At 56.5% G+C, this 25,647-nt stretch overlaps 8 protein-coding genes across 8 annotated transcripts; 6 read left to right on the forward strand and 2 right to left on the reverse strand.

The window, feature by feature from the left end:
• Positions 1–92: 92 nt before the first annotated feature.
• On the forward strand, positions 93–1,385 carry PHYSODRAFT_313324 (hypothetical protein; the record flags this gene model as incomplete). Its single annotated transcript, XM_009525214.1, has 1 exon — positions 93–1,385. One exon carries the CDS (start codon positions 93–95, stop codon positions 1,383–1,385), a length of 1,293 nt encoding a protein of 430 aa, XP_009523509.1.
• A 665-nt stretch (positions 1,386–2,050) lies between these two features.
• Positions 2,051–2,695, forward strand: PHYSODRAFT_422334 (hypothetical protein; the record flags this gene model as incomplete). The annotated part of the gene is made up of 1 exon (XM_009525215.1): positions 2,051–2,695. A coding segment is annotated over one exon (645 nt), but the record flags the coding sequence as incomplete, so codon positions are not given.
• Positions 2,696–4,037: 1,342 nt separating this feature from the next.
• PHYSODRAFT_490191 (hypothetical protein) lies at positions 4,038–5,822 on the forward strand (the record flags this gene model as incomplete). Its single annotated transcript, XM_009525216.1, has 2 exons — positions 4,038–4,839; positions 5,449–5,822. 2 exons carry the CDS (start codon positions 4,038–4,040, stop codon positions 5,820–5,822), a joined length of 1,176 nt encoding a protein of 391 aa, XP_009523511.1.
• A 202-nt stretch (positions 5,823–6,024) lies between these two features.
• PHYSODRAFT_313313 (hypothetical protein) lies at positions 6,025–9,386 on the reverse strand (the record flags this gene model as incomplete). The annotated part of the gene is made up of 7 exons (XM_009525217.1): positions 6,025–6,248; positions 6,352–7,724; positions 7,816–8,042; positions 8,114–8,665; positions 8,738–8,926; positions 9,010–9,148; positions 9,226–9,386. 7 exons carry the CDS (start codon positions 9,384–9,386, stop codon positions 6,025–6,027), a joined length of 2,865 nt encoding a protein of 954 aa, XP_009523512.1.
• Positions 9,387–9,508: 122 nt separating this feature from the next.
• On the forward strand, positions 9,509–10,666 carry PHYSODRAFT_489798 (hypothetical protein; the record flags this gene model as incomplete). The annotated part of the gene is made up of 2 exons (XM_009525218.1): positions 9,509–9,665; positions 9,795–10,666. 2 exons carry the CDS (start codon positions 9,509–9,511, stop codon positions 10,664–10,666), a joined length of 1,029 nt encoding a protein of 342 aa, XP_009523513.1.
• A 716-nt stretch (positions 10,667–11,382) lies between these two features.
• PHYSODRAFT_417992 (hypothetical protein) lies at positions 11,383–11,997 on the reverse strand (the record flags this gene model as incomplete). The annotated part of the gene is made up of 1 exon (XM_009525219.1): positions 11,383–11,997. A coding segment is annotated over one exon (615 nt), but the record flags the coding sequence as incomplete, so codon positions are not given.
• A 486-nt stretch (positions 11,998–12,483) lies between these two features.
• On the forward strand, positions 12,484–14,095 carry PHYSODRAFT_557124 (hypothetical protein; the record flags this gene model as incomplete). The annotated part of the gene is made up of 5 exons (XM_009525220.1): positions 12,484–12,708; positions 12,840–12,974; positions 13,056–13,421; positions 13,464–13,595; positions 13,667–14,095. The coding sequence occupies 5 exons, from the start codon at positions 12,484–12,486 to the stop codon at positions 13,979–13,981; spliced, it is 1,173 nt and encodes a 390-aa protein (XP_009523515.1). The 3' UTR covers positions 13,982–14,095.
• A 270-nt stretch (positions 14,096–14,365) lies between these two features.
• PHYSODRAFT_557127 (hypothetical protein) lies at positions 14,366–24,661 on the forward strand (the record flags this gene model as incomplete). The annotated part of the gene is made up of 5 exons (XM_009525221.1): positions 14,366–17,863; positions 17,936–20,207; positions 20,270–20,325; positions 20,397–22,018; positions 22,099–24,661. 5 exons carry the CDS (start codon positions 14,366–14,368, stop codon positions 24,659–24,661), a joined length of 10,011 nt encoding a protein of 3,336 aa, XP_009523516.1.
• Positions 24,662–25,647: the final 986 nt, after the last annotated feature.

Raw genomic sequence — 25,647 nt, forward strand, 5'->3', positions numbered from 1 at the left:
CACGAACGAGGTTGGCGCCTCCAATCGCTCGGACGGATAGCCGGCAGTTCAGTCTTCGATTCACCAAGTAGAGCTCACAGTCAGACACAACTATGGTCTCCGTGGTCTCATCCAGGACAGCCATTGTGCCGCTGCTATTGCTGTCGGTCGCTCGGCATTTCGCCCAGGCGCACACGTGGATCGACTGCCTTGACACAGACCGCTCCAAGCTCTACGACCAGAGCGCGTCTTACATCTTCGGCGGAGCAGGGGGCAACGGATTCTGCGCAGGCTACGGCGCGGGCTACCCTGGTCGCGGTGACTCCAGCATCGGCACGGAATACACGCACAAAGTGCTGAAGAACGAAGTCGAGGCTGGCGCTCCCGTGTGCGAGGATGTCGGTCCGAACACTTACGGGGATTGGCGCAAGCGGTTGTCGGTGACGCCAGGACAGACCGCGTACTTTGCCTATCTGCCTAACGGACACATCGTCAAGGACAAGAAGGGCGTCGGAACCCAGCACGGAGTCTACTGGACCGGTCAGGCCGGCACATCGCTCCAGTCCACGCTCGACATGAAGCCCGAGAATCTGTTGGACGGGCACACGATGGACTACGACGATGGAAACTGCGGCGAGACGGTCGACTACAACGGGAACCCCAGTGGCCGTGCAGGTGACGGCAAGCCCTGCATCGGCTCGTTCGTTGTGCCGGCGGGTACAGCCCCCGGAACCTACAGCATGGTCTGGTACTGGACGTTCTGGCTGGACAACCAGGGCGCGTATAAGGACCAGGAGATGGCCAAGGGGTACTTTGGCGCGGCGTACTCGACCTGCTTCGAGGTGGAAGTGACGGGCGGTGACGGTGGCAATTCATCTACGACGCAGCAGCAGCAACAGCAGCAGCAGGGCCCCGGGACGGTAGCGCCGTTCAACCCGACCCAGGATCAGGTTGGAGCTGAAGCTGCTTTGATGCCTCCTCCGGCAGTCACGCCGGCGCCGACGCAACCTTCGACGCCGCCCATTGTTGCAGCAGCAGCGCCACCGGCCGAGGAACAAGTAACGCAGTCAGCTCCCGAGGCTACGCCAGCGCCCGCTGCTCCTGAGGCTACGCCAGCGCCCACAACTCCCGAGGCGACGCCAGCGCCCACTGCTCCTGAGGCAACGCTGGCTCAAGCATCTCCCGACGTGCCGGCAGAGGTACCGGCAGCCTCAGAGGTGACGCCCGCGCCTACAGCCCCGGAAGTAACGCCTGCTCCAGCGGCCCCTGAAGTGACTCCAGCGCCTGCAGTTCCGGAAGTTGAGACGATGGAAACCCCTGCTCCCACAACACCCATCCCCGAGACTCCAGCCACGCCGACGTCAGCGTCTACAGGCTCGGTGTGTCGCCGACGTATGCGTTCCTAAGTGGTAAAATACAGTAGATGCGTTGGCCGATTGCAGGCCATGTTGTTGAAGTGCTTTGGTCGCGTCCCGGTGGCATTACAGCGTTCCGCCGATGCAATCAGAAAACTATGCGTCAGATGGCTAAAACAGATAAATGAAGTAAACCAAGGATATCCTACACTTTAGGAAAGCTTTCGAGCAGTGTACGGAACTCGATGTCCAACGCCGCTTAATTATTTCGTGCCTGAATGTGCCGACTCACGAGGGCTTGGCTTTGGGGACGAAAGTGATCCCGGGCAGCAGTGTCCGATCCAAAGCCATGTATGCAGTGCGCAGCAGTCTTCGTCGGCAGCAGAACCAAGCTTCTCAAGGCCCAGCTGGTCCAAGACCGCTTTGGCGAGTGCTGGAGCTTCCGGCCGAAAGTCAACCAAGCGAGATCCGAGGCTTTGCGAGCACTTGGGGGCGCAAAATTTCGCCGATCAGTTTGTCCTGGTGCAGGTTGGTTGCAAAGAGAGAGCCGTGCCCAGCTTTTCTTCCGCTCTCTGTCCTTCTCTGCGCCGTTCCCACAAACCAGACCAGCTCAAACAGTAAAACGTGTTGCTGTCCCTCCGTCACGTGGAGAGAAAACCCTCGACACTCTCTAAATTCTCGAGCCCTGGGCACACCGCAAGTAATAACAAGCAGCAATGATGTCCGTCGTGTCGGTCACGATGGCCTTGCTGCCTGTCCTAGTGTCGGTGATGACGCGAAATGCCGAGGCCCACACGTGGATCGACTGTCTCGACACGGACCGGTCGAAGATCTACGATCAGAGCGCCTCGTACATTTTTGGTGGTGCAGGAGGCAACGGGTTCTGCGGCGGCTACGGCGCCGGCTACCCCGGCCGCGGAGACACCAGCATCGGCACGGAGTACACGTACAAGATGCTGAAGAACGTGGTGGAGGCCGGTACTCCAGTCTGCCAGAGCGTCGACCCCAACTCGTACTCGGACTGGCGGAAGCGACTGCAGGTGACTCCGGGGCAGACCGCGTACTTCGCGTACCTGCCTAATGGCCACATCGTCAAGGACAAGAAGGCTGTCGGCACTCAGCACGGCGTGTACTGGACCGGCCAACCGGGGACGTCGCTTTCGTCGACGCTGGATATGAAGTCCGAAAACCTCGTCGACGGCCACACGATGAACTACGACGATGGAAACTGCGGCGAGACGGTCGACTACAACGGCAATCCCAGTGGCCGCGCTGGCGACGGCAAACCGTGTGTCGGTTCGTTCGTCATTCCGGCCGGCACTACGCCCGGAATCTACAACATGGTGTGGTATTGGACGTTTTGGCTCGACGACCAAGCTGCCTACATCGACCAGGCCCAGGCCAAGGGGTACTTTGGCGCGGCGTACTCGACATGTTTCCAGGTGGAAGTGACAAGTGGTGGAGTTGCTGCCCCAGCTCCAACGGCACCGCCGACACCGGCACCGACTCCTCCGCCTACACCGGCACCGACTCCTCCGCCTACACCGCCACCGACTCCTCCGCCTACACCGCCACCGACACCTCCGCCGACACCGGCACCGACTCCTCCGCCTACACCGGCACCGACACCGGCGCCCACGCCGGCACCAACTCCTGCGCCGACTCCTGCGCCGGCACCAGTATCAACACCTGTTCCAGCCGCGAAGACGCCATCTCCAGCTCACCCCATCGTTGGAGCTGCAGCTCCAGTGGAGAAAGCATCAAAAACTCCCGCAGCAACGGTCGACATCTCTGAGGTCGGCACCGTTGCGCCCGAGCCCGTGGACGGCAGCGAGGGCGAAGATTTTCCGCCGGCAAAGTACGTCAAGAGTGGCTTGGTCACGAAGCGTCCGGCCCGCAACAACTCCACTAGCTCCAGCAGTGACGGCTCGGCCTCCACGAGCTCTGCCTCGGGAAGCAGTGGTTCCGCCTCGTTGGGCTCCTCAATATCGGATGCCGGCCAGGTCGGGCAGGAGGAGCCGTCGTCGCCGGCAATGGTCGTCACCTCTCCGGCATCAGCTTCGTCCTCGTCGTCGGGATCCGTGGACGGCGCCACCGCGTCGACTAAGGAAAGCTCGGCGGTCTCCGTCGAGTCCTGCGGGCGGTGGGCGGCCCTGGGCCTCGCCTTGCTGTTCGGAGCGCTGTTTTGATCCGGTCCAGACTTCCCGAGCAGGAGGTCGGACCAGACCGCAGTCTCAGTTGACCACCTTCACGTTTCCCAGCTGGTGATCCAGCGGAACGCAGTAAAAGACAGGCCGCGGCGAAGGTGTCTGCGGCCCAAAGTGCCATGTTATTAGCCCCCCCAATAGATACGCTGTCCTCGTAAATGTACATGTAGCTTGTATCCTGGTAGTGTTGTTCACTGGAAAAAATATGAATCGATCATTGCGTCCGCACCGCAGCCTTTGTCGAGAACGCTGTGCCTGTCGTGCCTGCTGGGGCCACGAAAGATCACGCCGGCCACCTGGTCGCGTCGACCTTAACGCGATGAGTTAGCAAGTCTCCGTTTGCGGGCGGGGTGCCTGCGGGACAGCCGGCGTATCATTTGCAGTCCTCTCACGGGCTATCTATCAGACACGTGCAGGCTTGGCTTGGTTCTCTCTGCATCGCAACGCTATTCTGCAAAAGGACCGGCCGCCCCTCGCATCGACGTTGACGCTCAGGATGCGGTCGGTGTTGTCGAAGGTGTCGGTGGTTTTGGCGATGGTGCCTGCCGTCGTGACGGCCCATTCGTGGATCGACTGCTTCGACACCAACCACACCAAGATCTACGACCAGAGCGCATCGTACATCTACGGCGGCTCCGGCGGCAACGGCTTCTGCGACGGCTATGGAGCGGGGTATCCTGGCCGCGGCGACACCGACATCGGGACCGAGTACACCTTCAAGATGCTGGAGAACGAGGTCGAGGCCGGCACTCCCGTGTGCCAAACCGTGGCCGCCGACACGTACACGAGCACGGACTGGCGCAAACGCATCTTGGTCGCGCCCGGCGTGACCGTCTACTTCGCGTACTTGCCCAATGGCCACATCGTCAAGGACAAGAAGGCCATCGGCACGCAGCACGGCGTCTACTGGACGGGTCAAGTGGGCTCGGCGCTCACGTCGACGCTGGACATGACGCACGAGTACCTCATGGACGGCTACACGATGGACTTCGACGACGGCAACTGTGGCGAGTCGTACGACTACGATGGGAACCCGGGCGGGCGAGCGGGTGACGGCAAGCCCTGCATTGGCTCGTTCGTGGTTCCGACGGGCACGGCTGCAGGCATCTACAGCATGGTTTGGTACTGGACGTTCTGGCTGGACAATGAGGCGTCGTACGTGGATCAGTCCCAAGCTCGCGGGTACTTTGGTGCGGCCTACTCGACGTGTTTCGAGGTGGAAGTCACAGCCGGAAGCGGCAGCTCAAACGCTCCGGAATCAACTACCCCTGCACCGCCAGCCACAACAGCAACGCCTAGTTATTCCCCTGAACCAGCCACTTGGGCGCCGCAGACGACGACTCCAGCTCCTCAAAGCACAAGTGCAGCCCCAGAGGTGCCGACGGCTACTCCAATATCAACAACGGCGACCCCGCTGGCCACTACGATGTCTCCGGCACCAACGACCGCTGCTCCTGTGACCTCATGGGGCCAAGTCGATGATAACACTGCCGCGGGGGATGCAGATCCCACTGCGATCACGGACGCTCCAGCTTTAACGACGAGCGCCCCTCAAGTAACCACGGCCTCCCCTGTCACGACGACTAGTGCTCCCCAAGAAGCCACTGCCGCCCCCGTGACAAGCACTCCGACACCGGCACCGACCACTGTCGCGCCGACAACAACAGTGTCGGCACAGACAACCGCCTCACCAGAGACGTCAGAACCGGTGACGACGTCGAGCTTAAGTGAATATCCGGACCAGGCAAGTGCTACGTCAAATACGTCAGCCTCGACCTCGGCTACAGAGTCGGCAATGAGTGCAAGCTCGTATGAAGCCTCGACGCAGACAACTGCTTCCCCAGAATCCTCAACCTCAATTTTTACCGAGGAGCCAAAGTCCAAGCCAAGCTCGGATCAATCTGAAGGCGGATACTCTACGTTCGACGCGACTACGTTTTCATCTTTGGGCGGCGACGAGGACAGCGTTGGGACCGTTCACCCAGCCAGCACAAGCGCTTCGGTTTCTGGCCCTGAATCATCTTCTAGCGATGAGGCAACAGCCACGAGCTCTTCGACTTCAGACAGCAGCTCAAGCAGTTCGGGAAGCGATGAAGCGGAGGTGGGATCCGACTCGGCATCTAGATCCGAGGCGTCAAAAGAAGATTCCTTTACATCGTCGTCCTCATCAACGGTAAGTGCGTCTGCCAACGCGGAAACTAGCTTTTCGCTGACGGCATCACAGTTCCAGTCGTGGGTGGTTTTGATTTTGGCACTTGCTGCTGCCACGGTGGCATTGTAAGCGCACGTGTTTGGCGAAGTTCGAGCAGAAAATGTGAGTCGTTCGATGTTATGTCGTCCACAATGTAAGAATTTGTTGCCCCCCTGTTGTTACCGCCTCAAACCTCTGATCGTACTGATATGAGTTTTGCTGAATGTGCGTTTGTTGCTACTACTGGCGGTGTTCCTTTGACTAGACGCCGTCGATGACGCCTGGGACCTATTTACTTGATGTCGCGGCACTTGTGGCCCAGACGCTCGTCGAATGGCAGCCTCCAGGGACTGGAAGCGAAGATCCTGCTGTTGCCGTATTTGCTGGCGTTGAGTGTTGACAACCTGTCGGGCCCCACCAGCAGCTGGGAGAGACCTTCTCCTGCTAGCGATAGCCTCGGTACTGGCATGAGCAGGTACTCTCCTGCTGAGACTGGTGCTGGGAAGAGATGTTCTTCTGTTGGAGCTCATAGTCGATGTAGCTACAGAGCTTCGAGGGTAAGGCTGGCTCTGACTGCTTGTAACGCGTGCTTTACTGCTGTACCCAGTAGATCGTTGACGCGAAGTTGCTGCTGGCTGCCGAATGTTGTATCGAAAGCCAATTTGTCGGAGTTTCTCGGTCATGGCATCGATTTCCTCGTCTGTTGTTGCTCTCAGTTCTCCATTAACGTCATGGACTGGTATGGGGAGCACAACGCGAAGAACTTCTGTGGCTATTCCGCTTACGTCGAAATCGCGCGCGAGTGCGAGACCGCGCAGAATAATGCTATCCTCCACCTCATTCCCATCCTCTTCGACTCGCTGCACGCGCTGGTGCCGTAGAAGCCCCCATTTAATCAAGTCGACACCTCGCCTAGTCATGCGCTTGTTGGCCGTAAGACTCACCACTCGAACACTGGTTGGGGACTTCTCCAAGAAGTCGGCGACATGTTGCGCTACAGCGTCCGTAAATCCGTTCGAGTCGAGGATTATATCGCGAAACCTCACGCCACTCACTAAGATCTTAAGCAGGAGCTGAGCCACGTCGTCATCCTGCAGTCCGCAGTCTGCTAGACTCAACCGGTCGTCCGAAATGCTGTTGTTGTGACCAGTATGTGCCGACGTAATGAGCATATCGCTGGATAGAGGCTGGGTGAGGAACGTCATCTGACGCTGATCATTCTCCTGCTGCTTCTCGGCGTACACGTCGACCATTTTCAGCAGAAACTGGCGGGTTCGGTAGGACTGTTGCGTCGCCTTCCCACCTTCGATGTCGTTGTTGCCACTAGCACTTGAGTTTTTCAATTTCTGTTGAAGATCCGCCACCTCCCGTTGCAAAATTTGGATGGATGCCTGCTGTGCTGCAGCCTCTGACGCCGACCGATGAGCCAGCTCGCGTAATTTATTCAGACACTCGGCCAACTTGCCAACTATCAGCGTCTTGAACTTCTTCCGAGCGGCGCTGCATTGAATCACTTCGAGGAACGCGTTGATCTTGCTTCGATTCAGGTATGAGGCACCGCTGGCGTCGTCTGAATCGGCAGAAAGCGTAACAAGTTGGTTCGTCTGGTCATCGCCCCCGTCTTCCTGTTGGTTGTCTTTGTCTTTCATCTTTAAGCTGCTGATGGCGACTCGGAATGGGGAAAACTTTTTCTTTCTTGCACCAGTGATCGTAGCTGTAGATTCTGTGTAGCCACCAAGCACCTTGGCTGCAGTTTGATCAGCGAGTAGTTCAATGGGATACGGCGCTTCCATCAAGTACTTGTCTCTTGCTAAGTGAAGATACATGGAGCCACTCACTCGTGGCGTAGCGTGGTGCATTCCAGGTGGATCATGCATCTGCTCCAGTGCGTCCTTGATAATGTCGTTGGACTCGACAGCAGCAGCGAATTGGTCTTGCAGGGCATCCAACCGATGCAACAGGAAGGGAAAGGCCTGCATGAGCACGTCCAAACTCCGACTGTTTCGATCGCTGCAGACAAGTGTGCGCAATTTGGTGTTAGTTTTATCATAACTAACGAGTTACAGGGAGTTTCAGCACGCACCGAGCTTCCTCCGTACTGCGCAACTTGTCCGTCAACGTCGCAATACGCGAGGTCAGCTTAGCCACGCGGGAGGCCATTGCCTGGTTGTTTCTGCTTGAAAGCGCGGCTTTGCTGGTACCTGGCCGCTTCTGAGAACTGAGAAGCTGGTTACAAGTCTGCATGAGGTCAGCGTTTGCTCTGTTTTTCTGCAACAACTCTCCCTCCAAGTGTCGGATCCGGCGATGAAGCTATAGCAAAACGTACAATGGTCAAGGATATGCTCACAATATAGTGTTTTAACAAACTAAGCTTTTCGTACCGATTCTTGACTGCCGCCGTGCTGTGTTGACTTCAAGTTGGCCTCTAGCTTCGCCTCCATCGTCCGCATGGCCGCGTTGGTTTGAATTATTTCGTCGTGGGACTTGCGCACCTCCTGCTCCAGCTCCTCCTGACGATCCAAAGCTCGTTGAGCTTCTTGCTGCGAAGCGCTCGCGATCTTCTGAAGTTGCGTGAGTTTCTGCGTCTTCCGCTCGCACTTTTGCTCTAACTCCCGACACGTGCGCTCCCAGTGCCGAAGCTTCTCCTCGTACTCAGCGACAACCTGCACGTGCTTGTCCGAGGTGGCCAACTTGTCCTGCAGAACGTGCACCTCACACTGCAGCGTCTCTATTGTGGTTTGCGCTGCCTCGTAGCTTGCTGTTAGGGTGGCGTGGCAGGTCGAGAGCTCGGCGTGTTTGGCTTCCACGCTGTCGAGCACCTGGTTGAGCACCGTCACCTGCTCTGTCAGCTTTTTGTGGTCGCTCTGCAGCTCCGTGTGCGCGCGTCGAAGGACGTCGTGGCTCTGGAGCTCGCGCTCCAGCAGTTGCGACATCTAAACACACACAAAAACGAAAGCGGGTGGTTAGTCCTTACGAACGTTAATACAAGTTCCCTCCATTCAAACCTTTTGGTTCTTCGTCACAAGCTCAGCGATTCGGATCTCCTTCTCTTTGCGCTCTGCTAGGTGGTAACCATTGCCAATTTCCTGGTCCAGCCGTCGGAATGACGCCTCCAGCTCCAGTTTCTCGTCGCGAGAATGCTCCACCTCGCGCTGCCATTGCGCGATTTCTTGCTGAAGACGCTCGTTCTCAAGCTACCAAATGAACACGAGTACACACTTGGTTAGTTAGTACTTCTAGGATTCATCTAAAAAGGTTGAGATCCTATCCCCCACACCTGCAATTTCCTCTTCGACTCGCTTTCTTCCTCTGCGTTGTTGACGCTGTGGTCACCCCCTCGACTCGTGCTAGGTCTGCGTCGCCCCGAAGCCTTTGGCACTACAACGGGCTTCCGCGGGGAAATTCTGGACACTTCCCTGCGTTGAATGGCAGTGACACGAATCGTGACTCATACTCTTCAGTAATGAACATGACGACGTGCAGCCAGTCAAACCTCGGCACTGTCGCTGCGGGTTCGCCCTCGACAAGCAGGTGCTTGTCTCGATTCCACTGCGGGCCGTGTCTACTGGCCTCTCGCAGAACCTCCTCCTCTAGGAGATCCAGACTCGAGACCAGGCTCGTTTGATTGCTCCACGGAAACTCGTCCGGGTCCATGTTTTGGCTACTTATCCTTTGCAGTTTGATGGAATTGAGGACTGTGCAGGCAAACCAACACACTATTTGCAGCGGAGAAGAAACGGATTTACCAAGCCTTCACTACACCACACTCTATCGCCATGTACAAGTCGACCTTGGACCCTTCGGGGGCTCTAACCTTCGAGTTCGACCCGCTGCGGCCACTCCACGCCAACGAAGACTCGCGGCTGCAATGGCCCGAGTTCCCGTACAAACAAGTGATGATCGATCGGGTGCGCGCGAAAGCAGGAGGGTCTGGTCGTCACGGGAAGGACTTGTCGGAGGAAGCGGCAGCGGGGTCGTTGCTGATGGCCTGCGGCCAGGAGACCGGAGCCTTGTTCCAAGTTGTGCAGCACAGTCGAGACGAGGAAGGAGAAGAAACTGAAGACGGCCACACCCTCGAGACCGGGTGGAAAGTGTTGGAGCGCCGGTTCCTTGACGAACGCGCTGCCTTCCGTCAGGCCAAACGGGAGTTCATTCGAGGCGATAAGGCCAAAGTTTCGAGCATTCTGGACGCCCAAGCTGCCAAGGAGAGAGAGCAACAGGAACAGGCCGAGCTCGCTGCCTGGAGAGCACGACAAATCGTCAAGCGGTACGAAGACGGCAGCAAATACGACGGAGACGGCGTCAACGACAATGGCGTTCTGATCCCTCACGGCTTCGGCACGCTCTGGGTGCCGGAGGAGAAGTACCTGACGTCGGTCGGACGCGGTGCCGACATCAAGCGAGTGGTTCGCTACGTGGGCGAGTGGAGAGACGGCTTCATGCACGGCCTTGGGACGTACTATTGGGCGTCAGGGGAGTCGTGGAAGGGCAACTTCCTCCGTGACGAGCTGCAGGGCAAGGGCGTCTACACGAGCAACGAACGAGACACGGACGAACTCAACAGCGGTCGGGGTGATACGGGGCGAGAGGCGAATAATAATGAGGGGAAAGACCCGCAGACTCTGCGTCCGAACCAGCGGATCCGATACTTTGATGCGAGTCAACACGTTTGTTGGGGGGACGAACTGGTGCGCGGATGTCGTGTTCGCCTCTTTGACAATCGCCACTTCGGCGACCCGCTCGTGTCCGTCGTGAAACGCTACAATGTGGACCTGGAGGAGGAGACGGAGGCGGTGGTGATCCGCTACGATCCCAAGACGGACCGACACTTACTTCGCAAGGGCGAGACGGAAGAAACGCGCTGGCTGTCGCTGTCCAACACAAACTTCCGGGTGGTTATTTCTCGCCCGATTGCACGTTTGCTAGAGGAGTAGAAATACTAAGCTTAGAGACATTCAGACATCCATTACATTGCTTCACATCGATTACCTAGTACATCGATACGCGATAACACGTTACAGCATACACAAACTACTTGTGTGGGTCCCGCTTTGGGAGCCTAGAGGAGAGTAAGAGCCGCAATACTAGTCGACAGCAGCACCATCGCAGCGCCCAACCCGCTCGAGCCTTGACGCACCGCACCATTTGACGTCAGCGTATCCACCGCCTCAATCTTAGCCGACTTGCTGCCTTCATTTGCCGTGCTTCCAACTGTGACCTCGGCCAGGTCAAGCGACCCGCTGCTCGAACCCACTGCGTGCACGCCTCCCGCCACGCTGCTGTCACCACTTTTCAAGGCCGCGAATTCAGCTGCAACTCGAGCTTTGTAGATAGCCGCCGTGCTTGCTTCCAGCTTATCAGGGGCTGAAGCGGCAGCGGCTGAGCCACTCGGGGTCTTGGTGGTTGAATTCGAAGCTGCGGCTGCCGTGGGCACATTAGCCGCTGGGATGGAGGCATTAGGAGCTGCGGCGGGGGCACTAGGAGCTGCTGCGGGGGCATTTGGAGCTGCTGCGGGGGCAGGGCCTTTGGGAGCGGCGGGGGCGGGAGCGACGTTGCCACTCGACTTCACTTCCACCTCAAAGCACGTAGAGTACGCAGTCCCGAAGTAGCCCTTGGCCATCGCCTGATCCACGTAGGCGCCTTCATCTTCCAGCCAGAACGTCCAAAACCACACCATTTTGTAGATCCCGGGGGCAGTTCCCGCCGGGACGACGAATGTTCCGATACAAGGCTTGCCATCACCCGCTCGGTGGCTCGGGTTTCCATTGTAGTCGACCGTCTCGCCGCAGTTGCCATCGTCGTAGTTGAGCGTGTGGCCGTCCACCAGGTTCTCGTCCTTGATCTCGTGAGTGGACGTGAGCGCCGTCCCCGGCTTGCCAGTCCAGTAGACGCCGTGCTGGGTCCCGACGCCCTTCTTGTCCTTAACGATGTGGCCATTAGGCAGATAGGCAAAGTACGCGGGTTGCCCTGCTGTCACCGTCAGTCGCTTCCGCCAGTCTGTGTACGTGTTGTCTCCGACAGCTTCGCACACGGGGGCGCCGGCCTCGAACTCGTTCCTCAGCAGTTTGTGCGTGAATTCCGTGCCGATGCCGGCATCTCCGCGGCCAGGGTAGCCAGCTCCGTAGCCGCCACAGAAGCCGTTGCCTGCAGCGCCACCGAAAATGTACGAAGCGCTCTGGTCGTAGAGCTTGGAGCGATCCGTGTCAAGGCAGTCGATCCACGTGTGGGCGTGGGCGAACTGCAGCGTCGTCGACAGCAGCACGACGAGTGAAGGGACGACGAACGTCATGGTCTCCGATGCCCGATGCAAAGTGCAATCGCTCTCGCCTGGTTGCGGTGAAAATGCGAGGTGGGGAGGAAGCTGCAGCCAGCGCCTTTGACGTGCGCCGATGGCGAGAAAGAGTCTGGCCACGACCAGCAGAGGAGCGACCGCGGATCCTGTGGTCGACTGCAGCCAGCTGACAGGCGGCGGTGCACCACCCCAGCCAAACGCGCCTCAAGCCAGCTCAACACGATGCTGGCAATCATCAGCATAAGACCGCCACTTGCCCCGGGGCGCCCTATGTCTCGAGGTGGACGTTGTCGTCGACAGGTGGACACTCTTTGGCCGTTCCTGAAATTATCCGAATCCGACCTACTGTAACCATCCTCCTAACTCCGAATCAATGCATACAAACTCCTATATAAAATATGATTCCACGAGAACACGCCGAAAAAGTAGTCAGAAGAGCCTCCCGATATCGCGATAATAATGGAGGAGCCGCTGCAGGCCGTGCGCCTCGCGCCGGACCTGGGCGCCGTGCACCGCCGCTCGTCCGTGTCAGCCCAGCAGCGCCACCGCAGCTCCAGCAGCAGCAGCCTCAGCGTCTCGGCCTGCAGCATCAGCAGCACCGTCAGCAGCTACCCGGCGCCCAGCACCACGGCGCTTCGTCCCTGTTGGCACCTGGCGGCCGACCAATCCTACGAGGACTACGAGGTCAGGCTTCCTATTGATATTAGGATGCGTGGTGTAGTGCATGTATTGCAGACCGTCCTGCAGGACGCAAGTTGAAGCTGAAAGGTCGCTTTTGGCCCTGATGGACAACTGTCTGGTTGTATTGATTGCAGGTGGTCTTCACGGAGGACAAGTTGGGGCTGACGCTCAAGAGCCAAGAGCAGGTGGACCCTTCGGGCTACAGGATCCCCGTGACCATCGTCAAGTCCACCATCTTCAGCGTCGGACAAGTCTCGCACCAGATTCGGGTGCGCAACTTTTGTTTTGGGTAAAAAAAAACAATGTTTTTATCCTGAAAATTGTGTTTTTTGTGGTGTTTGTTGATGCAGGAGGGCGATGTGTTGCAGTCGGTAAATGGCGAGAGCATTAGGAATTTGGAGTTCCCGGACGTGCTGCGAATCCTGAAGATCGCGCCGAGGCCGATCCGACTGCGGTTCCGCACGAGGTACACCCTGCGGGGGGCTCGACGAGCGTGGTCCATGTCGGGGGACGATCAGCAGGAGGTGTCGTCGAGGCGGTCGAGCACGGGAAGTGTTGACAGTGAAGTGAGGATGCCGATCGCGGCGGAGCCGTTCGCGTTCCCAGAACGCCCTGGACTGGAGGAGGACGGTGACGACTCGGACAGTCAGAACGCCGTCATGTCCGAGAGTTTCGGCGACGCAGACAGCGCGCGCTCGACGGAGAACAGCTCCGTGGTTGCAGATTGCACGGATACGGAACTCAAGTCGGGTCGGCAGTCGCGGTTGGCTGCATTCTTGCGGAAACCTTTTCGTCGCGGGGACGGGTTTGATGGAGGGCGATGGGAGCTTCGCATGGGCATCGTGCCCGCGTCGCCACGAGCGGAGACCGTACTCGAGTCGCCTTCTAAGGTAAATGCGCGCTTATTTGCTTCGGTAACAGTTTATAATCTAACCTGCTTCACGCACTTTGCTGTTGTCAGGCGGCGATCGTCGTGCGGTGGCGGGCGCACCCGAAGGCCCTGTCGTATCACCTGCAGTTCTCTCGGGACTGGACTATGAAGGTGTGGAAGAGCTGGTCCGGGCGGCCGCAGCGATCGAGCGACGACGAGCACGAGCTCGTCGCGTCGATCTTCGGCCTCGACTACGCGAAGAGCTTCGTGGTGCGGGTCCGCTACGAGTTCAGCGGGGGCAACGGACCCAGCGAGTGGAGCTCGCCCAGCGCGCCTGTTACGACCATCAGCAGCGTGGACGCAATGCACCACCGCATCGCCCCACCACGAGCGCAGCGAGGGTAAAAGGCAGTCACTCAGGCCTCCTCGTTGTGCAGTCATCCTACTGGTCACATCGCGCCGTAGAGAGATAAAACTAAGCTTATCCCCCCATTAATCTTCAATCAAAGTTGTTACTTGAAAAAATATCCGCTACTTCTGCTTGGACAGTGAGTGCAACATGTGACATGCTACGTAGGTAAAACTGTATCAAGTTTAAGAGGGGTTTAACGGTCCGTCTCGTTTACACCCCCATAATCGTCCAATCACATCTTTTTACTTTTCGGAAAGCCAGCGAGCGAAAACCTCCAGACTAAAAGTTAAACTCCATCACACCGCCTTCCTCATCCTCCGCTTTAACTTGACCTTTTTACTTACTAATATTTATTCTCTCTCTCTCTTGGGACGACGATGCTGGAGGGCGCGCTCAAGTCGTGGATCCTGTACTTCCTGGGGCAGTACGTGGAGAGCCAGTCCGTGACGGTCTCGGCCAAGCTGTGGCAGTCGTCGGAGCGCCTCAAGCTCGAGAGCCTGACGCTCAAGGCCAGCGTCGTGCCGCGCTGGCTGCCCTTCCGCCTCAAGACGGGCTTCGTGGGGCTCTTCGAGGCGGACCTGCCCATCTCCGCCATCTTCGGCAGCGCGTCGGCCAAGATCAAGTTCCAGGACGTGCTGCTGGTGCTGGCGCCGCTGCAGCACGACGAGGACGAGCTGCAGGACGAGGTCGCGAGCCTCGTGGAGCTCAAGATGGGCCGGCTGCTGCAGGACCTGCAGGACCGCTGGAGCGGGCCCCAGGTGCCCGAGTACACGGTGCCGCACGAGAGCGAGGGCTACTTCGGCACCGACGGCTGGATCGGACGCACCATGACGAAGCTCATCGACAACCTGCAGGTGGACATCCGCAACCTGCACATCCGCGTGGAGGGCGTGTGGCACCCGTCAGCACCAATGAGGAGCCCGCCTGCCTCCAGGACCAGTGATAAGGAGAAGCAGAAGAAGAAGAAGAGCAGGACGGACGGGGTCAAGTACGCAGTGGGGATCACGTTGGGGGCGCTGTCGGCCGTCACGACGCCGAGCAACTGGCGAGTTGGGGGCTTCGACGACAAGCAGGAGGCGCCACAGGAGGAGAGCAGCCACCTGGTCTTCAAGCTCATCAATGCGCTCGATCTGTCGGCCTACGTGGACCCGAACGCGCTGCACTTTATCCACTCGAGAGTGCACCCCAAGGTGCTGCAGTCGACGCTGGCGAGACTGAAGGAGATGGGCTCGAGAGGAGCCAGGGCGGACTGGTGGAACGCAGAGGAGAGCGTGCACGCGCACAGGTTCTTGGTGGCGCCAATTAATGTGTCGCTCAAGCTGACGATGAACACGGCGACGCACCATGCCACGACGGACGACCCGCGCTACGACGCGGTGTTCCACTTGTCCAGGATATGGATGACGCTGGATGAGGAGCAGCTCTCGGTGCTGAATTTGGTTATTGACTCATTCTCGGGACATGAAAAGTGGAGACTCATGGTGGCGGAACAGGTGAAGGCCTCGGAGCGACAGACAGCGAGCAACGAGGCGAAAATGGCGGAACTGGCGGAGAATTATTTATTGCTGTGGAACCAGGTGATGGGGATGAAAAGCGAAGGGATGGATGCACTGAGGAAGTCGGAGGCGTGGACTAACGCTACGAGGATAGAGCAGCAACTGCCGTACGAGGTCGTGGTGTCGATCCGAAATCGCCTCGGGCTGGAATCTGTAGCAGGAAAGACCGTACCGTACCCTAGCGCGTTGTATGGGATTGGAGATGCAATGGGTATCCCCCTGCCAGAAATCAGCGTGCCGTTTCCTGGCGGTCCGACGGGGATCCTTTTCGATATATTGCCGTCAGGTGACGTGGCGATTAAGCGGTGCGTGGAGAAAAGTCCTGCTGCCACTAAAGACAGCGTGAAACCGGGGCTGCTGCTGATCAAGGTGGACGACCGACCGCTGCGATCAGTGTTTAAATTCAAGTCTGCCCTGGACCTAGAGCTCGCGATCAACGCTATGCCAGATGCAAAGGTTCTCACATTTCGCCACCCTTCGGTGACGCCTCTGGAAATCACCCCGTCTCGTGCTGTCGCTCAAGTTTCATTTACATCTGACCAGCTGAAATTTTGCCTCGTTCGCGCTTACCACAAGGAGGTGATCGCGGAAATTATGGTGGATCATCCTTCGGTAACGATCAATGGTTTTGGGCCCGGGCTGTTTTCATATCATTTTTACGAAGTCATGGTGGAGGATTTCTACGTGCAAAGCACTTCGCAAGCAGACGCCGGAGGCAACTATTGCATTGCTTCCAGTATCTGCAAACCTATGGACGGTTTATCGTATGAAGAAGCGCAAAGCCCAGCTCTTCGATTCAGTATGAATTACCTTTATGCTGCACATCCAGACGCGCGTCCTGGCAAGGTGGATACTTATGGATCCAAGATCTCGCTGGCTATTGGTAACTCTATTGCGGTATTCGATGAAGCCAAGATGACAGCCTTGTTAGGGGAATGGCATGAGTGGCTCGGTGCCATTTCAAGCGACTATACGCATGGAATGCCGTCCTCCAGCGTTCATCGATTGGATGCCGACTTGGCTGCGGCACCGCCGTCCATGAGCTCTCAGCTTGTGGCATCTTACGCGTCAACCAGTCCTTCCAATGCAGTCCTCGGGGAAGAAGGTTACTCACCCGCGGAGATAAGCAGCTACTCGTACGAAGTCAAGATTGACCTCTTGCGTCTTTTCGTGAGTGCCCCTGAAGCACCTGCAGCTCCTGTGACGATGTCGAACGAGCCTTCCTATCGAGCGTTGCTGAAGCAGCTTGTTGGTGATGAGCCAAGCGGCCCCCCAGCCATCCCAGACTGGGCGAGGGCTGCCCATGCCATCGTGGTGATGCAGCGGTTCATGCGAGGCGCTATCGTGCGGAAGCGGAAAATGGTTCGATTGGCACTAGCGAAGAACCGCTGGATATACTACGAAGGCAGCGAGATGATGGGCTGGCTGTACACAAGAGACGACTCCCTCGCGTTCCGTCGATGGCGTCGATCCTGGTGTCATCTTGACGATGACGGCAACTTCTCAATGCACAGCAATGGTTCCGGAGCGGATGTACTCGACGAGTTTAATCTGCTGGGCTGTAAGGTTATCATGCTACCTTACGGTTCCGGAGGCCCATGGGGGTCTAACAGGGACCGATTATCCGGAGTACTTGAGATAACGACGCGATCTGGTGTTCTACGGAAGGTCCTGAGCTGTGACAACTTGATGGAGCTGAATAAGTGGAAAGCGAGTATTGAAGCCAGCGCCCGAAACGCTGCAAAGCGATCCGCAAGTGAGGACGTTGAGGAAGAAGAAGCCATGTATGAGTCGATGGAGGACGACAATTACCCCGTCGAAGATGGCGCCGCACAGTTTCGTAAATTGGAGCAGTGGAATGGAGCTAACTTGGATGAGCTCCTGCTTGGAGGGTTTTCGAGCATCTACCGACCAGCTGCCACTCTCAAAAAGGAGCAGTCGTCATGGATCTCGCTGAGTGTGACTAGCGTAAATTTCGTCGTGGATGTGCATCGCGTATCAGAGCCAGACTGCTCTGCGTTCGCATTGTATTTGGGCTTGAAAGATTTCACGGCCTTGGATCATCGACAGTCATCGGATTATGGGTTGCTGCATGTTGGTGACAAGTTCTTGAGCCTCAAGAATGGCGCATTGACTCCTGGAAAGATGCGAGCAGATCATCTGAACAAAGGCCCCTTTCTCGTTTTGCGGATGTCTTATCGAGGAGCGCGCGCTCGTCGGGAATGCTTCGTGCTACAAAGGGGCCTTCACGCAGACCTCACGATGTCTGGTTGGGTGATGCCTCTCACGTTATCTCAGGTTTTATTCGAAATCATCGACGTTTTGGATGTGCTATGGACCGACAACACTACCACAACAGAAAGTGGAGTGGGTCGTGCATACGCCCCCGAGCCGGTGACTACTGCGCCGTGGAAAGAGGTGCCCGAGCTCGGCATCCAAATACGAGCTCCCATCCTGGAGGCTTACCTGGAAGATTCCCACTGCGTTGCTAAATTGACGATCGAGGATAGTTCGTGCTCGTACCGCGCCGACCCTGGAGTTGAAAACTTCAAGCTGCATCTTGGACCTACCGCGCTGTTTGTGCTGACCGAAGATGTCGCTCTTCGACTCGTGCAAGTCGACAAGTTCTGGCTGAGCTACGACCTCAGATTGCATAGACAAACTGACTCGGCGGTTGGAGGATGCGATTTATGTGCGGACGAGTCAGCGAAACGAGCAGTTTGCCACCGATCCGTCAGTATCTCTATCGGACAGGTCAAACTTGAGGCTGATCGAAGACTGGAGTTGCTCTTTGCTTTGTTGGAGGCTCTGACCAACAGCGAAGCTCCGACCGAGGCTGAGGGAGACCCAGAATTCGACAGCGCCATCGAAGAAAAAGCTATGGACAGCGACCGCGAAGGTTTTAGCAGGAGAGATTACGACGTAAGTTTCCTGGGGGGAGAACATTTTTCTCAGACGGAGCGGATGCAATCGATGCAGTTCAGTATGGACTCAGATCTACGGCCAATGTACACCACTGGATTCAACCGTCAGTACGCTTCTCCATCGGGCCGTAGTCGCATGTCCACAGCGACCTCTGCTGGGTTGAACTATGGACTGACTGATCATGACCAAGAGCGATCCAAGCGCCGGTCGAAGGTATCTGCATTCATCCCGCTGCTCAACTACCAGCAACTTGTCGGCATCTCCACCGAGTGCTTGGATCGCCAGACCTCGTACAAGTCTATCTTTCGCGCGCGCTTGCGAATGGGGAGGATCCACGACCGCCTTTCCATCACCTGCTACTCGGTGGTTTTCGAAGTGATCAAGCGAAGTCTCTCCGTGGTTTCATTGGACACGTACATCCCGGTAATGAACTTCTCCGTGAGTGATATGAAGATGCAGTGCGTGACGCGGACCGAGTTCTCGACGGACTACGTGGTCGACGCTAGTGTTGAGATATCTGCGCGTTACTACAACACGTCGTTAGCAGACTGGGAACCCTTCATCGAGCCCTGGCGAGCTTACGCAAAGGCACGAAGCAATGGCGGCGAGGACGGGACCACGATGCAGCTCAGTGCCTTGCAACGACTCAATGTGAATTGCACGGATTCGCTGATTCGGTTACTGTCTAGTATCGCCAAAAACCGCCGGAAGCAAGATTTCATCGTGGAGAAGCGAACTCTTGCGGCTGTAGCTGCCGATGGCGAGGCAAAGAAGGAGGACGGCCGCGTGTGTGTGCTGAATAACCTCGGAGTTCCGATTCGGCTGGCCAACCTGAATACTTCTCACGCAGGAACTCTTCATGTTGACGTGAGAGATGGATGGTCCTTTCCTGGGTACTCGCGCTTCCACAACGTGCGTGTGTCAGTGGTACTTTTGCCGTGGTGGCATCCGCGTGAAGTGCAGGCCGTGGAGAATTTCCGCCATAAGTTTTCGCTCCCGTACGGAGGAGCTCAGTCGGGCGTCACACCGATTTTGAGGATTGACGTCCTCACTACAGAGGAGGGAAAACGCAATTACGTGTTCGATCACGTCACGAACAAGTACGTGGAGGTTGAAACCGATGACGATGACGATTACATGGACGTATCGGCTACGCGGCACATAACCCCACCTAATACCCGCGAGTGTATGGATCGCGGCATCAGCAGCGCCACAACCACGTCGCAGCGGACGAGGTGGTCCTCGGTTGGGGCAGCGGAGATCAATTTGGCGGGTAATGTCATGTCGTCGCTGGACCCCAATCGGATGAAGCTGAATCGCTGGTACCGCCTCCACGATTTGCGCGGCAATGTCACCGGTGAGATCTTTGTCGGCTTGCATTTTGTACCGGAAGTAAACAGCCCTGTCCATCGTCCGAGAGTGAACGAGCCCCAGCAAGTCAAGGACGGACAGTTCCTCGTGTTTGACCCTCTGAAGATTGTCACTGCCAACACGAACGGCCCTACAGACCAATGCAAAGACCACGTGGTGCTTTCAGACGGTCTTCGGGGAAGTTACATCCCCCCGTTGGCGCTAGAAGTCGTGATCGGTTCTTCGCGAATGAGTTTGATGTGCCCGCTACGTCGCGCCGGAAAGTTTCTCATCCAGGGCGAGAAGGTGCTGGCTGAAGTCAAGGTTGCGCAAAGGGACGAGTCTCGGCGCGTGCTGCTTCTGAGCTCACCTGTCCAGCTGAAAAATGGTAAGTGGCGTGGTGAAGTGGATTTGTTGTGTTCGTGGTACTCATGAATATTGCAATGATAGACACAAGCATCGACATGGAACTGTGGACCTGCCGCACACGCGTACCCCCTGGCGAGGTGAGCACATGATAGATCGCTTGGAGTCTAATCCTTGCACAAATGACCTAACACAGTTGCTTGTATGACAGAGTGGTCCGCTCCCCCGAACAGGCAAGTTAATGACCCTGACTACAAGCAACAAAATGTCCGTCCCCATCAGCGCCATGTTTGGAGATGAAAAGGACTCGATTGTGGTGAAGGTGGACGGATGCAAGCCCACTGTCGTGGCGGATCTGAACCAGTTGGCAGCGGGGTCTACCATTTTAACGCTGGAGTCCGAGGACAGCGAAGGTCTGGGCTACTGCTTGTACGTCAACATTACGTCGCACATGCGCAAGGTGTATCGGGAAGAGCACCAGGGAATGATCACTCGCGGAAACACGAACCAGGACGGTGAGTTGCAGACATATGCGACGAAGTACCAGATTTGCTTGCACTCGTGTCTAATGTTCGAGAATACCCTCCCGATTCGCGTCCAGTACAAGATCGTCGCTAGCGGACAGTTCGAGCAAGTGGTTCGCACTGGTACGCTTTCTCCGGGAGAAGAAGTTCCGATCCATGATTTCCAGCTTGATGCGCGGTTGATGCTGCGGCTGCCAGAGATGGACTCAATCTGGAGCCGTCCAATTAACCTAGGCGATTGCATCTATCGAGATGGCATGGGCAAAGCGATCAAGGCTATGCTGGGAGCCTTTGGTTCCTGGGATCCTGTCGTGGAGTTCCTTCCATCGCCTCAGAGCCCTGGTATTGCGTTCAAGGATGGAGACGTCTCCTCGAACAAGGTCATCACTCGAATTGATTACACGGCTGCAGACGACGGGAGTCCTCGAATTGTGCTGTATTGTTCGCTCTGGGTTTACAACCAGTCGCACGTCCAGACGCTGCTGTTCCGATGTGCCGACAATCCGGATGCCTCTACGTTGGTCGTGCCTCAGCTTGTTCCTCAGCGTCCGGTGCCACGATTAATGGATTGCCCTGGCCAAGCGTTCGAAATTGGTACCATTATCGATACCGAGGTCTCTCGCTGGTCAGACAAAATCCATTCGACGGTGGTGGGCGTTCAAGAGCCCATTAGTCTGAAGTTTGGGAATAAGCTGGGACCGAAGACGCGCAACGAACTGGGGATATCGATTCAACGACCATTGGGTCAGTTCCACCGGACTACGCAAGTTATTGTCACGTCCCACTTCGTATTCGTGAACAAGACCCACGCGGCTTTCAAGGTCTCGCAGTACATGAAGACCAACGACCGAGTGGTGGAGCTGCCGGGTATGTCGAAGAAAGGAATTCCTGCCACGCATCATTTCGATTTTGACGCCACGACAAGCTTGAACAACCGACGAGTGTACTTGCGGATGGACCACCATGGAGCAGAATGGAGCGGACCGTTCGCGGTTGACGAGGAAAATGAGTTCTCGCTGAAGCTGAAGGGCTCGGTGGTGGAGGCGTGGAGAGATGGAAGTGGCAGTGCGTACAAACACGAGGGATTCCGGCGCAGTGCTGCAGACATGCATCGCGTAAAGGTCCGCATCAGCAACATGGGGCCAAGCATGGTTGTCACGCTCTTACGAGACGACCCACCGATGTATGTGATCCGCAACGAGTCCAGCGCGGATGTCTATGTGAGCCAGATTCACAGCTCAGACGAAACTGTGGTTATTCGGAGTAAGGAGTTTATTCCCTTCGCGTGGGCGAAGCCCGATGGGCCATGGTAGGGTATCCTTGCTATCTTGCCAATCAATGTTGGGGCGATTTTAAGTGAACTCACGTCTTCCTGTTGTGTGTTTTCAGGCGAGTCGCTTGTCGAACTGGCACAATGATTGGGCGTCACGAGATGGTCTCACGAACGTATGGAGTGTACGATTTCGCAAATCTGGACCGGGAGCGGAACATCGATTCTCTCCGCTATCGGTTGTTTGGAAGCAAGTCCAAGAGTGTTGCCGGTGACATTGTTGTGGATCGAGCATCGCGCGTACTCGTGTTCCGCGATCACAACCCCAATCAGCCGCCGAACTACATCCTGGAAGTTAAAATCATTGCTGCGCGATTGCGGAACGAGTTTTCTCTGAAGCCAGATTCGACAGCGGAGTTTATTGCGGAGACCGATACCCACGGGGCGAAAACAACCGAGTCCAAAGAACTGAAGACTGCACACGTGTATCGCTTTGATTCCGACCTCGAGTTTGCGTGTGAGAAACGGCCAAAGAAGCTGACTCTGAGCTTCTACGAAAGCCAAGGAGACCGAGAAGGCGTGCAACAAGACATGTCATCTATTGGTATCGATGATGAAAGCTATTTCAATAGCAATCGTATCCATCGGGCAGGTAACAGCAGCTCGGCGGAGTTCGCGTTGGATGCCACGGAGCTAGGAGGATCTGGTAGTCCCAGAACTGGAGATGACTCGACGTCGTTTGAAATGATGTACACGCCGGCAGCTTCTCCAGTTCGGCGGTGTCGGCCTTTGTCGGGGAATATCTCGGACAGCGTGGTGTCGTTGCCACGAAACCAAGGGTTTTATCGCAATGACAGCGACCTCTCGTATGTTGATGCTGGACTACAGATGAGCGACATCGAGCGCGTGAGCGATTCTTATGCGACTTCGGACCAGTCTGACGATAATGAAGATCACAGAAAGGAGCGGGAGTTCGGCGCCGCTGGCATGGTTGAGATTAAGATCCCGAAGAAGGCGTGGACACGATTAGGCGTCGGAGCCAAGAGGTCGATCGCTCTGTCTTACAACACAGCTGAGCAAGCGCGTCGATCACTTGGGCGGGTGGAAGGACACTGGTGGGAAATGCGTGACCCGGAGACCGGTGATCTTGTCGGTGAGGTGCTGGTGGCGCTGAAGTTCCGCACATCGGTGCGCGAGCACATCCAGCCAACGGGCATTTACAACATGAGTGTGATTGTTCCGAGCATTGGATTGTCGTTCCTTCACAACGCGAACTCGAGCATGATGGAAGTGGCGTATTTCTCGATGCAGCGGCTTGGACTTCTGTACTCTTGTGCAGGAGGCAGCAGCGAGGTGGTGTTTTCGCTTGGTAATCTGCAGATGGACAATCAAATGGAACGCGAAGTGGTGCTGGGCCCCAAGGTGCACCGCGTGAAAGAAGGCGTGTCGGTGCGACTGCGTGATCGCTGGCGGAACTTCATGAACTATCGCTACCGCGGCATCTTCGAGGAGCTAGACACGAACAGCTTGAGTGTCATTCAGTTCCGGATGCTCTGGAATTCAAGCAGTCACGCTGGCGAGTTCACGCACTATGAACTCATCGAGCTCATCATGCAGGAGCTGGAAGTGTCAACGGACGAGAAGTTTGTCGTCAATCTCATCAGCGTTTTCCAAGGCCTCGAAGGACTCACTAGCCACCACACGTTTGAGGAGATCGTGAACACGCAGCTGGACTACGCCGGCGGGTTTAGCAGTGGTGCCGTCGCCCCCGCTGCAGGTGCAGACGAACGAAGTATCGTTGCAGGCGGAGGAGGTACAGCTGCGGCCGCGGCAGGAGCTGAAGCTAGCGGTGTGTACATCGAAGAGCTGTCCATCGAAGCGATCCGCATTAAGTTTACTATGGAGCTACACGGTGGGCGATACATCAAGACATTGGGCCCCTCTGGTAGACGCTTGGCTGTGTACCTGCCGGAGTCTAACGTAAAGGACTTCCGATTGTACCTGACCAAGCTGTCATTCACGCATCTGTACGAGCCGCAAGCTAGCGTGGTCGAAAAGGTGACGCGGCGGTACTCGCAGCAGGCTGTCATTCTCGTGCTCAGTGGATTGCACACTGTGTCCGTGTACGCGAATCCGTTCCGAATCGTCTACCGTCTGGGTCATGGCGTGGTGGAGCTCGTGCGTCTACCTGCTCGTGGCTTAGCGTCTGGCAGTCCTCTGGAGTTAATCAGCGGTGCGTACCTCGGCGTACGCTCACTGGCAATGAACACGATCAGCGCCAGTTACGAGATCGTCGCGGGTGCCACAGGAATTTTCGGGGCCATCATGACGCCGTTCGTGCCGGAGAGCAAGCGCAAGGCGTTCGAAGACGACCTGGTCGCGTTCCAGCGCGCTGTGATCGAGGAGGTGGACGCGTTCGACGCTGCTGAGGAGCGGACGATGACCAAGGTGATCGTGCGAAAGCCTCGCGAGTTTGACGCAGGTGGAGTTGGGCTGCTGACGGTGTATGGCCCGGGCTCGGTGCCGCTGGAGGAGCAGGAGCGCATCGACCACAAAGCTGTCGTGCTGCTGCAGCTTTGGTGGCGTCGGCGACGACGAGCCAAGTTGCTGCTGGCTGAGGCACGCCGCCTTCGACCTGAGTCTGACGAGGCCGACCGAGTGAACCAGTGCGCCGTGCAGTAGCAGCCACCGACCGTAGGAGGAAGTTCTCGCTGGCTTGCTGCTTGTATAGTAGTGGCAAGACCGATGGGGTCTGTAGAGTACCGCAGCAAGCTAGCAAGATTTTACCATTTTTGTTATTTATTTCTCAGCGAAAGCTGATTTTAAACGTGTGTGTCAGATAACCTATCCTGGAGGTTCATTTCCTATAATACATCCAGGCACATATAAATCAGTAGTGCTCATGCTCGAGATGCCCGGAGTCTGAGCGCACCATCCTATCATAATAGCCAGCGAGGCCTCGAGCCCAAGGCGGCGTGCACTGGTTGTGCCTTTAGTGCGGCAGTGATGAATTCGAGTTTATATTTAATTTTCACTGTTAGCTTATACTTTGAGTGCGTACGGGGCGCACAGATGTCGGCGGATGCAAAAGAAGGACTACCCAGCTCAAAACAATAAAAAGACAAAATCCTTCTATCTTGGTCTTTCCTTATTGTGTTTCAAGTGAGGTGAGAGGATTGTGACTTCGAAGTATTGTTGTAGTGTTTTTGAGCTGGGAAGTTCTTCTTTATGACCCACTAGCATCCTAATAACAGTGAAAAACAAATACACATCTCAAATTCATCACTGCCGCAGTAAATGCACCGCGATCGCTGGTACGGCATCGCGATTGAAGGTCCAAGATGAAGCGGTGATGTCGCAAGTGGCGAGAATGTCGTTCGATAATATACGCCTAACGACAGTTCTTCAATCTGTGAATTTTGTAGCGTTGCGCCTTAACCCTTCTACTCAGCCCAAGAACCGACTGCCGGATACTGTCATACACGTAAAAGGGTTAGCAGTATTCAGAACAAGTCTAGCAATGCCGTGAGATCTGTTAATCCTGCGGTTTCCCAAAAGGGATCATCTTGATTTCAGCATAGGGTACCGTAAACCAAGGCCTCGGTGCGACACACGGCTTGGGCATACATGAGACAACCCAGAACCAAATGATACTACTGCGCCATTTA

Source organism: Phytophthora sojae, assembly GCF_000149755.1.
Source record: "Phytophthora sojae unplaced genomic scaffold PHYSOscaffold_3, whole genome shotgun sequence".
Classification (NCBI taxonomy): Eukaryota; Oomycota; class Peronosporomycetes; order Peronosporales; family Peronosporaceae; genus Phytophthora; species Phytophthora sojae.